The sequence below is a fragment of the Mauremys mutica genome, chromosome 3, assembly GCF_020497125.1.
Source record: "Mauremys mutica isolate MM-2020 ecotype Southern chromosome 3, ASM2049712v1, whole genome shotgun sequence".
Classification (NCBI taxonomy): Eukaryota; Metazoa; Chordata; order Testudines; family Geoemydidae; genus Mauremys; species Mauremys mutica.
In genome coordinates this window covers 118517111-118531898 of record NC_059074.1, presented here as the reverse complement: position 1 = coordinate 118531898, position 14788 = coordinate 118517111, and the positions used below count along the sequence as shown (strand labels likewise).

At 40.1% G+C, this 14788-nt stretch overlaps 1 protein-coding gene across 11 annotated transcripts in view; it reads right to left on the bottom strand.

Annotated features, from left to right (window-relative positions):
* ARID1B (AT-rich interaction domain 1B) overlaps positions 1–14788 on the bottom strand; it is a 413974-nt gene that overhangs the window by 38947 nt on the left and 360239 nt on the right. For 9 of the 11 annotated variants that reach the window (XM_045009633.1, XM_045009635.1, XM_045009634.1 and 6 more), the window contains 3 exons: positions 7771–7880; positions 6870–7028; positions 193–402 (listed from right to left, as the gene is read on the bottom strand). In XM_045009633.1, coding sequence (XP_044865568.1) covers positions 193–402; positions 6870–7028; positions 7771–7880 — 479 coding nt within the window. The remainder of the gene's footprint in view (positions 1–192; positions 403–6869; positions 7029–7770; positions 7881–14788) is intronic. The other 2 variants (XM_045009637.1, XM_045009642.1) reach the window with 1 other exon arrangement.

Here is a 14788-nt window from a genome sequence, read left to right as displayed (position 1 = left end):
ATAGCAGGCTAGTCTGGGTTAGATTTACACTTGAGCTTACTTACCCTCAAACATTAGTTACACTGAAACTTCCATGTCTTTTCCCCTTTGTTTTCAGGGAAGAATTCGTAATGCTGCAACTAGCAGAAAATATTCTAGGAGGAATGCAGGGCTAAGTTTTTGGATGGTCTAGTTTCATCCACTTCCACTCACCTGTGCTAAACCTCCAATCTCTTTGACACAGACATAAAGCCTGAAGAGGTCCAGTGGCTTTTTGCCTACAGCTGGCAGACTGGCCACAGGCGTGCCCCTTTCTTCCATGAAGGTGAGGTATCGATCCACCCACATCTTGCGTTCTGGCTCACTTCCCAGCTCATAGACTTTTGTGATCTTTTCTCCAGTTGTGGTGGAGGAACTTGATTTCTAGAGCACAAAAAGAAAAAAAAAAGAGTTGGGGGAAGGGTGGGAAGGGAAGGGAAGGGAAAAGAAAGTAAGATACTCACAACATTGAAAAAGAGAAGATGTCAAACAAACTAAAGCTATCACACAACAGTCAGGAATGAAGGCTACTAGTTCTGGCACAAACAGTACATTCTGGCCATATACTGCAAGTTACATGATTTTAAATAAAGGGCCCAAACTCCCCATTTTCATTATTTTCTTATGTTTCTTCCATTGATCTGAGCTTTGGATCCCAGAAGGCAAGTTTCTGATGATGTCTTAAGTCATTTAAAAATATCTAGTTTTTATACAGAGCTTTTCACCTACAGATCTCAAAGCACTTTACAATTTTAAATGAAGCTACATTAAAATCAGCCTCTTCTGAACAACTTGTATAACACAAAGAACACCCTGAAAGAAAGCAAGCACCAAAATGCTCCATCAGAAGAGGAATTTCTGAAGAAACAGCTCAGAGCAGAAGCTAGGACAACCAACCTGCTCTGTGAGCAGTGTTGGAATTGGACAGGGGTAGGTGATTATGTCTTACCTACTCTTCCCATCATGTCTGGCTAAAGAAAACCAAAAATGCAGAAGAGGGAGCCTACTGTCATTTTCTCATCCCAGCCAATTTGAGTACTGGTCATGAGTAACCACTCTCTTCACTTGCAAAGGTGAAAGAGAACCACAGAGTATAGCCATCACATGTATTCGGAGTATGGAGAAAGAACATACATAGCACACTGGTGAAAACTGGGGGTATAAACAGAAGCAGAGCCCATTCCAAGTAGCTGGACCAGGTAACGGGAAAATCCACAAAAGTGGAGGGTGGGGGGAAAATTAGTTCTCCCTCTGCTGAGTAGTAAGAATGGAACCATTATGTGGCTACTCCTCTAATTTTAATGCGAGCAAAACCTCAGCATTCCTCATCCCCCTCCCCTTCCTTACAAGGGAAAGGAGAGGAAACAGCTGGTGGATCTGCGCAGAAGTGCATCCACCAGCCTGCTCTGGACCCTTTCTCCACACCTTTGCTATGCAAGCAGAGACCCCTGTGAGCTGGGCTCTGTGACTCACAGGGATTGCATCCCACTCATGTGTAGCTCTCTCAGTAGTGTCCCCCTTCCACACAGTATAAATGCTCTGGGTTCTGCTGCAAGAGGGCTCTCTGCCCCTACAGAGGAGGGGAGATGATTTGCCCCCCTAGTGAACTTGGGGTTATTCAGAATTAGACATGATCAGGACATTTGGACACCAAGCTACGTGGGAAGGAGATATTCACATGACATTATGGAGAAGGAAATGTATTCTGTATATATAACATATCAGAGGTGTGGCACTGGCTGTGGTAAACACACTTCACCATCCTTGTCCATCCATTGCCCTTCCCCTGCTTAACTTTTCTCCATTTTTTCTTTTTGCCTTTTAGGGTAAAATATTTTAAAATAAGCAACAAAAAAAAAGTTTGACTGATCAACTCTAAAGAAAATTCCCAAATGTACTTTGGGACGAGTACAGAACGAGTTTTCTGTTTATCACATGGTTCTGACCAGGGCTTGGCACTGTGGCACGATGCAACATGTAATGTGGCGACATGCAGCTTTCAATGACTTTAGCCTGTTGATTACTGTGGTGTTCAGAAAGCCAATGACAGCTTGCATAAAGCATTGCCACCAATCACCTTGTACAATTTGGGCTGGAAAATCTGAAGAGCTCCAAATCTCCCTCTGATCTCTGGCTGAAACTTGACAATGTTGGGGAAGAGCCAGGAAGGAAGAGAATCAGAGCCAAGAGGATGTGACCCTGCAGTTCCATTGTTGTTGTTATTTCCAGTGAATGGATATTAATTTTAATTAAATATATTGGCTCCTGAAAAGCTCCCCACTTTGCTAACTGAATTTCTAATTTCTTCAGTTGTAATCCTTCCTACTGATATGTATGTAATATTACCTTTCACATTTTAAAGTTAGAAGGTGCAAATATCGAATTCAGTGAACCAAATTCAGCTGTGCTGCAACTCTCCCGGAAGTCAATGGAGCCAAGGCTGAATGTGGTTTACTGGTTTTAAATGGAGGGAGGCGTGTGCACTGGCATAAAGCCCGTGGATTAGGCTGCAAAAGCACAAATTTAACGACTCTGTATGTGGTTGTGATATCAGTTCTGTAACCGAAATTGCTTCATCCCAGGCATTTAGGAGCACTGTGTTTTTAAACAATATTTCACCAGTGAACTGTTTTTACTTTGAAGATTATTAAAACGGAAAGGAAAATTTAAAAAGGAGGATGGACAGTAAGTGGACAAGTCATAATCCTAAATATTTTATTCTCAAATAGGAACCTAGGGATGAGCATATAACTCTGAATAGCAGAGCAGAGTGGAGCTACAGTGCTACCCACTTAAGTAAAGAACAAAACGATTCTGCCTTTTACCAGCATTAATTTCACAGTCTCACATTTGTGATATCACAGACATCTTTATCTATATTCTAGGCAGGAAATACAAGGTTTTATATAGCAATTTTTATCTCCACTTACATCTAATGTAGGAGGTAATAAACTAGTTTCTATTATGCTTTTATACAAGTTCACCAGTAGAAGAAAGTTCAGGTTTAATATTCAAATGAAAGGTTTTACATTATAAAATTCTTCTTCTTTTAAACCAGTACCACTGCAAAATGTCAATTGGTTTACAGTCTTTCATACTGGGCTCTTATACTATCTCTGTCTCAAATTATGTTGCTTTTCTGTAACATGGCAGCAGGCTCCAAAATGACAGTATGATTTGAAAACTTTTCACAGTTCGCAGAAGGTAAGAAGTGCTTCTCACTCTGCAATTTTCTTTTAAAATGAAACATTAACTTTAGAAGAATGCACTGGGGGAAAACAATACCCTTTCCCAAAAGTAAATCTTTTTTTTTCTCTTCTGCACCACTATGTGCAAAATGACAGACTTTACACAAGCCTGTGCACACACTAACACAAACTGCAGTCCTGTATGGCCAGATTCAGCCTAGAGCAGGTAAGTTTTAAACCGTAGAAAATAGGGATTTATTACAGCATAACTACTGACTAACTTAATTAAAGTGGGAGTACCAGGCAATATTGGAATAATAACAAATATCCTACATTTTTCTTTGTGAGTGCATTTACGGTCTGATTAAAATAACCAATAGGGCTTAGGCAAGCTTGTCATACCTAGCTCTATCACCTGGCTTCAATTCCCCTGTAATCCTAACCTCTGCTACTCTAGCCCCAGGACTTTCCTGTGAAGAGATCCTGTCATGCCAAAGCGGGTAGTGGCTTTTGAAACAAGATGAGAAGAAGCAAACTCATTTCCATATTTAATTTGTATATTATTTATATTGCACCAAAACATACACTGATGCCTCATAGAGCAGTAATCTACCACACCTCCTATGGTCAATCTGCAAGAATCCTTCAGGCAATCCAAGGTATCTGCTTGATAGTTCATTGTCTCCTACAACAATTCCTTTCAGATTTTAGCTGTAGGTAATTATCTCTGTTTGCATCGGTGTATGTGTGTGTAAAACACAGCCTGATAAATCCCACTTTAAGAGTTTGTTAATATTTATATAATAATAAAGACCTATTTTTATTATATACCTACATGTGCAGGCACACGCACACACAGAGTACACATACAGACACAACTGCACATGGCTGAAATCTCAAAAGGCTGCTTGCAAAAGACTCTTTCGTGCTTTCAAGAGACAATGCACAGTCATGGAGATTTTTACTGATTGCCTGAAGGATTTCACAGATTGCAAATCTCTCAGTGAAAGCACTGTGGGAAAAATGTACCATTCAACTAGCTCTACTATAATATGTAGATATATACAGTGAACAGTTTCAGAGCATTTTAAGGGGGTTCATAACCCTACTGTTTTAATTTGTGTGACAATGACCCTGCTCACAGTCTCTCTCATATTGAGACACACACATATTTTCCTATTGTATTTTAATTAATTTTTAAGCCATTTTGTTCTTTACATAACTGATTACAGTATAGCAATGCCACTGTAACTATCCAGCTGGAGAATCCCACAATACATATCATGATACAGTCCCTTCTCTGCATCTCCTCCCTCCACACTTGCATAAAGGAATCACTGAACAAAATGACCCACTCTGCTGGTGCCGGGGTACTGCAAAGCTAACCACAGACCATGCTCACCCTTGCCCACACTCACTCCTGGAGCCAAGAACTCTATCAGAACATTAGCACTTGGATAATCTGATGACTATATTAGCCAGCACAGGCTATTTTCATATATTACTGTGAAGAATGGGAAATCCCAATAATCATTTCAATCAAAATCAGACTAGTGTTGTCAAAATGAGCTGTAAACTAAGTTATCCAACAGTCTGGCCTCCACAGATAAAAAGAGCTGGTTGACAGCTCTTACTTTTCTATAATTCTATAGTTCTCCAAACCAGCACCATTCTAATCACTCGAACTATGTATTGAGAAGGTAACTGAAGCTATGGAATCATTGCTAAGAACTCTGAACAGGAGGTGTAACATCGTATTTGAAGAGAAGAGCATGTGGAACAGGAGGTTTAACCTGAAAGCAAAACCATAATGCCTCCCACCTCCTTCACACATATATTCTATTTTTTTTTGTTAATTTTAAGTGGAAACAATACATATATGCTCACCATGGTCCCTGTGGTTTATTAACAAATTGTTAAAATGAGCTCAGGAATGTACATTCACTAGACAAAATATTTTCTAATCTTCCAGAAAAAAGCAAAACATTAAAAGAAAAGAAAATTTCCCATCACCAGTTTATAGCATTGTCCATTCAGAAATGTTATTAAAATAAAGACAGGATGGGACTCGGAGGGCGTAAGGAACACCAGCTGCCTTCTGAGACTCAAAGTCAATGACATATGGACATCAAAATTAAGGTGGTGCATCTCATTCCTATACTTCCCCTGTTCTCCCCTGCAAAGCTTATTTTGTACATACCTCCTCAGGCCTTTTAAGGTGAAATTCACACCAGTGCAGAAGGCATGCACAGAAACTCTAAAAATCCACTTGAGCCTATTAAATGTGCTTCAGAAGGTCTTGTATGGACCCTCTACACTAGCAAGAATGTCACCCTCCATGAAGAAAGCTGTCTCTGCAGATAAAACGCTATGAGCTTAACTACTTTCCCAGAGGAACAAAAAGTTAGTAACTCTGAATTGCCATGTGAAGTCTATAAACATTTTTGGGGACAACTTTAATGTCTGGCTCTATTTGCTGCAACAATGTAAGAGTGATTAATAACATTCCCTGTCTTGGATGTTGTATTTCCAGGCTCTGGATTGGTTAGACTTATTCCCCTCTCCAAATTGCTTTTGCCTTGAGATGTGCTCTTCAATTTATCTTGTGAAAACTAAGGCATTACTAAAGCCTAGTTGCTAAGTTAGCTATGTACAGGTATTAACATTGGAAAAGAGCATTATATTTCGTATATAATTATAATATAGTATTTTGCTTGAGTGATGTAATATTTTAAATAAAAGAATGACATATACTTTCCTAATTTAAGAAATAAGCCAAAAATGGTCAAATGGATATTAGATCCCCATATATGCTTATGTTTGCACACTTTTTTTTGTATTTTTTGCTCTTTGCATCTCATCTGGAAATGATACTAAATTTAAATGTTATGTCTCATGCTGTTCTGGATCCAGTTTTTTCTGCATAACCTGTTTCTACTGTGATTACACGTTGTTCATCTAAAAAAGGAGTTTTCTAAAAATATACATCCTTTAACTTTTTCACCAACCTTTTGGTTCATTTCAACTAACCGAGTGAAACAAATAACAACTGATGTTATTTCAGATGGTGCCCTGAGAATTTATATTTCTACATATGAAATTTGGAAATAAAAATGTTTCGGAACTGTAAATGACAGACTTGTTTGAGGTGCCTTTTGTGGTGCGGAGCCTGTAATCTATACTGTGCCTGTTCTTACTACCCATAGAGAAGAAAATATATTTTTTTTAAATAGTAATACTTAATGAACAGTGGGACAAACAGTGAAGTCAGTTGTGTGAAGGAGTTTGGACCCAATAACAGAAATGGAATGTCCTTATCAACACAATTGGCATGCTCTGTAAGCTGATGCATTATGGGAAGGATGCTTTCTTCACAACAACTGCTGTATTACCAGACAGTAAACTTACACAATGCACTCAATTTTACTCTTTTTATTACTACTGGGTCAAATTTTGCCCTCTGATAGGCATGCTCAGGTCCCACGGAAGCTAAGCCAGTGGGAGTTGTACGCATGTATCTGAGAGCTGAATTTGGCCCTATTATTATAAAGAAAGAAAATCCTTTAGTGGATAAATTATGAAGAAAAAGAATTTATAAAACAAACAAGCAAGCATTAAAATATAATTAATTACAAAAAAACCCAAAAAACCAGAGCCACTTACAGGGCTTGATGGAGTCTTTGGCCAGCCTGGGCTGCTAATGCTATCACTTTCATCTCCATGAAATGAGGAGATGCTAGCAGAGCTTGGGGACATTGGGGAAGGGACTGGCAGGTTGCCTGGGGTTGGGGGCTGAGAAATACCCTGAGAGCTGTAGCTATCCTGTGGTAGAGGAATAAAAAAAAAATAATATGACAAAGGCAGGGCAAACTTTATTAAAAACAAAAACAAAAAAAAATACATCCAGTTTAACAGACTGACCAATTCTTTTTATATATAAAATATATATATATAAACAGAGAGAGACATACAGAAAACACACACATATAGAAATATATATATATATATAAAGGTATTAAAACAACATTGTTAATTAGTATAATTTGGAAAATTTGCTGGATGCTTGGCTAAAGTCACTAAGCCACCATGCTTACTTCAAGCTCAAATGGAATGCTAAGCATGGGTTTCCCCTTATGAAAGAAAGAAAAAAAAGCTGTTCACCTTATTTTATCAAATAAGGCAGGAAAGCAAAATATTAAAGTATGTTGCTGCTGCTGAGGCGGCCAAAACAGGAAGCTATAACTGAAGGCAGAGAAAAATGGCTGCAAGTATTGAAACCAGGCAAGACCCTCCTTTCCCACCCACCTGGCTTAGCCAAATCCCCACATAACTGTTTGAGTGGGTTGCTTTGCCCCCGCAAGTTAAAATGCCATAAGAACTAGTAACTTTCAGATCCACACAATGGAGGAAAAAATAAGAAAGAAAAGAAAGAAACAGAATGCACATGAATGGAGAAGGCATGCAGGAAAGAACAAAAGAGGGTAGGCCAAAACCAGAGAATGGAGGACAACATAGCGGACTTCTGCTGGGCCGAACCAACACCACGTGCAGAGGAAGGAAATACCTTTGACTTGCTCTCGGGCTGTGAGGGTCCTTCTTCTTTGCCATCTGCTTTGAGAGGAAGGGGCAGTTTGGACTCACCAGGTGTCATCATATCTGCAAGACCCATAGGTGCTAATCAAAAACAGGAGAAACAGTTTAGCATGATAGGTTTGGCTTTGCAAGAAAATGCTTCCTGCTGTTAAAAACTGATGGCATATGAAGCATAGGTCTTTCACCTTCCTCTCTCCTTCTTTTATTATAGCACCTGGAAATCTGGAAGTCTCTTAGATTTAAGCAGACAAAAAACAAAAAAACCCAACCAAACAAACAAACAAAAAAACAGAGGGCAAAACCCCCCCAATATCACACAGCAAAACCATTTTACAAAGTATAAATAAAATGTTAATGCTGCCGGCAAGTTTGTTTCCATAACACGATTGAGCTATTATATAGTAGGAAGATGACAATCTTCTTCAGAAACTGTTACATCTTTCACTTTATCTAGAGCAGAACATAAGCCAAAACTGTGTATGAAAATTGTTCTCTGTGTTAATGCTGGGAAAAGGGTGAAAACTGTAGTGATACTCCTGTGTGATTTGGTGGCTAGCAGATTATGTTGCTACTTCTCTTCACTATCTGCAGTTGGAACTCCATGGTTAGGTGAGCTTTTTTATTTAAGGTACTAAAATCCTTGGGGTTCCAACACATTCATCTCCCAACTACTTTACACATCTGTAAAGTCAGCTCTAAGGGAGAAATAGGCATTCAACTTTTCTCTCCTGAAGAAGTCAGGTGGGATGACAGGTGAGTACTCAGACTACATGTTCAGATAGTACTTACACAGACACCTTGTTGGGTGTTGTGAAGGTTAGTTAATTTTTGTTCAGTGTTTGAAGATGCAGGTGGTAAGTATATTATTACTGCAGCAGAACTGCTGAGTTTCTGGATTTCTAATATGAATGCAAGAAGAGATTTTGAGGTAAAAATACATACAATACGTGACAGCAGATTCTGAGAGATGACATGTCATCAACTCAATGCAAATAGCCAAAGAACAACTGCTAGACACTGCCTGAAAACTATGTGCACAGCATTCACTAAAAACTGGGACTGTCTATAAGACAACCATTTTATTTTTAGAGATTCAAGATAAGCAAAAGGGGGAAGGACAGATAAAAAGGTGCGGCAAGAAAGTGGAGGAATTAGATTTGCAAAATGTACGAAATATAAAAATTAGAAAGGCAACATTCTTTAAATAAAATAACATTAACCTGATGGATGTTGGACCAGATTGCTTTTCTGCAAAATGGCAAAGCTGGCTAGTCAGCACACACATAGCAGGAGGAATCTTAGAGGGGACAGAGAAAGCTTTCAAAAATACTTCACAGATTGCCCACTACAAAATGATTACTGCACATATTCATGTATTACTATGTTTTAGAAAATAATTAGTTTTAATTATAGCAGTCAGAGAGCAAGCAGGACTCTGGCGAATAAACTGGCAAGCTTTGCAGTGCTAATTTGCTAATACCTTTAGCATCACTGCAGGTTGAGATTATGGGTCTGCCAAAAAATCTACCCAACCATGTGCCATGTGAGTTTACAACTGTATGCTTAATATTCTGCGTGGAACTACCGGTGTTTTTCATGGGCATGTTTTCTTGTTTTTTTTCCAAAGCATATTTGTAGCCCAATCAACCCCTTAAAGACATCACAACACAGAAATCATAATTGAGACACTTAAAAAAAATTACTTGCAATACTTAGAGACTTTAAGAATTGGAACAAAAAGCCTTTTTCAAATGATGCAGCTGCAGCAAATATCTATTGAGATCAGCTAAAAATGCTGTTATTTTTATGACTCTGTGTGAAACCTCAACAAAACAACCAAGAAATATTATGCTGAGAAGCCGGCCTGTAATAAACATCTGATTTGTATGCAGTATTGCCCTTAAACTCCCTTGAAAGAACAGGGCAGCTTGTGACCAGAATGAGTTGAGGACCAGTATCTTGACACTTTTACTTTTTTAATCCTACAAATATTTAAAATAAGTTTGTTTCCCTAAAACAACACCATCACAACCAAAAAACCCAAAACAAAACAAAAAAACCCCAACCAAACCAAAAAACAACCAAAGAACAGAAAACTCACATTTATGTAAGAAAGCATAAAATGTGCTCCTATAATTTGGTTCCAAACTGACATAATGTTAACCCATGTAACTGTTACAGAATTTCATGCCATAGAAGCTGAAAACAGAAAGTAAAGATCAGCTAACCACTAACCACACTTCTGCAGTAGAACATCACATGACTAAATCCTTCTTTTATAAATTTATTCAATATTCTTTTCTTGTAATTCTGATTATATCAGAGGTTATGATTATGAATCCTGTTTTTGAAGTGTTATAAATTAATAGTTTAATAAAAAAAACAAATGACCCAAGTTTGCAACTTACCACTGTATTAGGCATTTTTTAAATTCACTAAAAAAAAATAATTGTTTTGGATGGTAAATTATTTTGAACTTTTCTGAGTTTATCTGCTTTGCAGTGTACTTAAAGACAATTCCACATGTGCTGGTAACAGGGATTGTCAGGAGCTGAAGACAACTATGAAAAACTTTTTTTTTAATAAAGTGCTCTGAAAAGTGGTTAACAATCTTTGTTCTATGTTTATTATTGTTTCATCTACCTTGCGATGGGAACTGCAAGGGCTTTGCTATATTCATTATAAGACTGTCTAGTTTCCTTGTAGCTTCTGTAAGTACTTCTCCATCCTCTGCTGAAATGCTGTTTTGTAACTTCTTGCAAGAATACTCCCCAGTGATTTGCAACAGACATCCCTTCACTTTCTAATACAATGTCACACTAGGGGCATTATTTTGACCCTTTTCAAAGCAGTGGGAGAACATCACTGTCACAAAACTCTGCTAAATTAAGATATCAACCCTTTCTGTACAGATACTAATAATCCTGCATCTGAAGTGCAGACCAAAAGATAAAAAGTAAAAAAGAGGATAACAGGGAAATTTGTGACTCAAAAAAAGTGTTGCAGTGTACTGTGAATAGGTTTCAAGTTCTAGCCTCTCACTTTATTATAAGAATAGAAGAGCTAGAATGATTTCATAAAGCGAGTATGAATTAGCTATTCTATGCTGAATTTAATGTACTCAAAGGTATATGTGACATGAGTAAAACTGCAGCAAAGTATTCTTTTTGCTAAAAGTTGGCTATCAGTTCCAGAAGATGGTGACATACAGTAAGAGAAGCAATACACAAACATTGCTTTTCTCTTCATTGCTAGTGCAATAACAAATCACACTCTACAAAACAGAATATTTTGGCCTCTCTCTCTCTCCCCCTTGCATATAGTGTTGCCGATAGGGTGAGCAGACAGCAAATGTGAAAAATCGGGATGGGGTGGGGGATAATAGGAGCCTATATAAGAAAAAGACCCCAAAATTGGGACTGTCCCTATAAAATTGGGACATCTGGTCACCCTAGTTGCCAACCTTCCCAGTTTTGCTGAGAGTTTCCTGGAATCAGGCTCTATCTCCCAGAGGCTACCGAAGCCAAACCAGGAGATTTTAGGATGCTAAAAGTCCGGCGGTGCAGCAGGGCTAAGGCAGGCTCCCTGCCTGCCCTGGCTCTGCACTGCTCCTGGAAGCGACCGGCAAGTCCCTGCAGCCCCTAGAGTGGTTCGGGGGGTTCTGCGTGCCGCCCACGCCCTGAGCACCGACTCCGCAGCTCCCATTGGCCAGGAATGCCTGCAGGGCAGGGATAGAGCGTGGAGCCCTCTGCCCCCCCGAGGGACCACAGAGACACGCCAGCCACATCTGGGAGTGGTGCAGGACCAGGGCAGGCAGGGAGTTTGCCTTAGCCTGGCTGCGCCACCACTTGGGAGCTGCCCGAGGTAAGCGCCGCCTGGCCGCAGCCTACACCCCTCACCCCCTGCCGTACCCCAACCCCCTGCCCTAGCCCTGAGCCCCCTCCTGCACCCAATCTCCCTCCCAGAGCCCACACCCCCTCCTGCATCCCAACCCTCTGCCTAGGCTGAGCCCGGACCCCCCCCCCAACACTCCAACTCCCTTAGCCCCAGCCAGAGCCCACACTCCTGCCTGGACCCCAACCCCAAGCCCCTGCCTAGTGAAAGTGAGTGAGGGTGGGGGAGAGCAAACGACAGAAGAAGGGGGGATGGAGTGAGTGGGGCAGGGCCTCGGAGAAGGAGCATGGCAGGGGCGGAGCCTCGGGGAAGAGGTGGGGCAGGGGGCAGGGCAAGGGTGTTTGGGTTTGTCTGATTAGGCAACCCTAGCATGCACACACACAAAAGTGAATTTAGTGCTCATGTCAGACTGAAATCTCAAGTACTTTTCACATCCACAGAAGAGGTACAGCATGGACACCAGCACTGTCAATGTGCCTCAAACCCTTGCCTGAGGAGACCTCACTCTATAGGTGAAAGGATAACCTAGGTCCTGATAGTGCAAAGACCTGTGCATATGAGCAGCCCCGTCAACTTCAATTAAACTACTCATGTAAGTAAAGTTAAGCAGAATTCTTTGCAGGATTTTGGGCCCTAATCTTTGTGACCATTCAATCTCTGATGAGACTGTGAACTATGACTTTGTGATGTGGATATCTGTCCACTAAGAACTGGCAAGACATCAGCTCATACAAGTTACAAAATGACAGTCACTACCAATATGGGCATAGAGGTGAACAGATCCATACACTGTTACTAATTCTACAAATCATATAGTCCCCTGAGAACTGTAGTAGCTGCAGTAGTTTCAATGTGCATATACAGGGGCTTGGTTCAGGGCCAGCTCCAGGCACCAGCGCAGGAAGCAGGTGCTTGGGGCGGCCAATGTAAAGGGGCGGCACTTCTGGATCTTCGGCAGCAAGTCCCTCAGTCCCCGTCGGAGCGAAGGACCCGCGGCAGAATGAAGTGGCGCGGTTGAGCCGCCGCCGAAATGCTGCTGATCGTGGCTTCTTTTTTTCACCCCTTCACTGCTTGGGGCGGCAAAAAAGCTGGAGCCGGCCCTGGCTGTGTTGAAGGGTGTATCACATAGCAGGAGATGATGACCTCAGTGAAGCTTTTTAAGTGACTCTGGAGCAGGGTTAAAAATCAAAAGAAGTGTCCAAAATCCTCAGAAAAATCTAGTCAGCATAGGGAAAATCATTTGATAGGCTGGTGAGCATCTGGCCACAACTTTTCTAAATCTGATCACCAATTGTAACCTTACAATAGGACCCTTTTTTTCTCCTGTGGAGGAATGGAGATTATCCCTCATCCCTATAGAAAACTGAGACCCTCTGGGAAGCTCCTTGGCAATGCTGCTTTATCAGCCAGAGGAGTTACTGATGAGAAATATGAGGCACATTTTCATTGTAAGAGATCAGAAAAATGGAAATGTAACTAAATAGCAACATAGTGAAAAATATATTCATTTTCTAAAAAATTTCTAATTTTTAATAACGTAATTGTTATCTGTATCAAGCACCTGGCCAATTACAAAAATATGTATGATTTTTAACTTGACAGTGTCCCTTCAATTTCTTTAGCACAAACACCATTTTCCAGGATCTCATTTTCATAATTTGGCATTTCTGAGGTAAATAATTTACAATCAATAATAAAAGAAAGAAAATGCCAGGTCTGTGTGGGACAGAAAACTTGGGTCTGTAATGAGGGCTGTCCCTTGCAATAGGAGAGAGATGAAGTTCTGGTCAATGTATTATGCATCTGTGGAAGTGCAAAGGAAATCAGGCCTGGTCTACACTTAAAATGTAGGTTGACATAGCTATGGCACTTGGGGTGTGAAAAATCCACACCTGTGAGCATTGTATGTCAACCTAACCCCCAGCGTACACACAGCCAGGTTGATGGAAGACATCAACCTAGCTACTGACACTCAGGGAGGAGGTAGTCCTACAGAGATGGAAAAACCCACTCTGTCATCGTAAGCTGCGTCTACACTGTGGGGCTATACTGGCATAACTATGGCACAGTAACTACAGGCCCTGTAGGGTAAAATGGCCTCAATGTCACTTTCTGATTCTCATGCACAAGCACAGTGCTGAAACATTTGAGATGCAAGGGCTCCATGGGACTGATTGTTCAAATAATCAATTTCCACTAGAATTTTAAAACCACCTCATGAAAACATTTTTTATTGGGCTTAAGTTTTGTGAAAAATTTGTGTTATTCTTTAAAAAAAAAAAAGCAAACTATTGGGTCAATTTAAGTCTAAATAGGATAAAATATATCTAAGAGATATAAACCCGTGTATTTCAGGATAAAAGCTGATGGGGGGGAGGGAAAAGGAAAAACTTCTATGGCAGTTTGTTTCATAATTGTCAAGGGATTCTAGCACTTTCTTCAGAAGCATCTGGTACTGTCATAGAGAGGACACTGTACTAGACAGACCACTGGTTTGATCCAGCCTGGCAACTCCTATGTTCCTAAATTACTCTGTGTCAGCAGAAATTGTGAATGTGTTCTGCTTTATACACGGTGACTGCTTAAGTGACAAGATGTAGAATTGCAAAGCTATCTTCTGTGGAACTTGTGGCATCTGTTTGATTTAAAATACCAAAGGAAAAAACAGGGCGGACTGGGAATAATAAATATTAATTAATAATAAAAATCCAATCTGCAAAAACAAATATTAGGTCATATTGAGCAACAATGCAACTCTATTTTGAATAAAACCATTGTAGAAATAATCCCTAATAACATCAGCACAAAATCCCTCTCTCTTGTATGGAGTAAGTTCTTAAGATATGCTTGTGTTTTTTAAAAAAATCCCCTCGTGCTTACTGTTTTTTTCCCCCTGGCATTATAGATGAAGAAATAGTTGTCACATTCATATTCCTGCTGGCTCCATTTAAATAATTACTTGTTCACTGAAGCTTGTAACAATTTGTCACTACACAAGAGGCTTTTTTTTGGCCCTGTACACTACCTAAAACACATTTTAACTGCCATGTTGTCTTAATTTAGCAGAACAATGGCTGAAGTGCCACTCAGCAAAG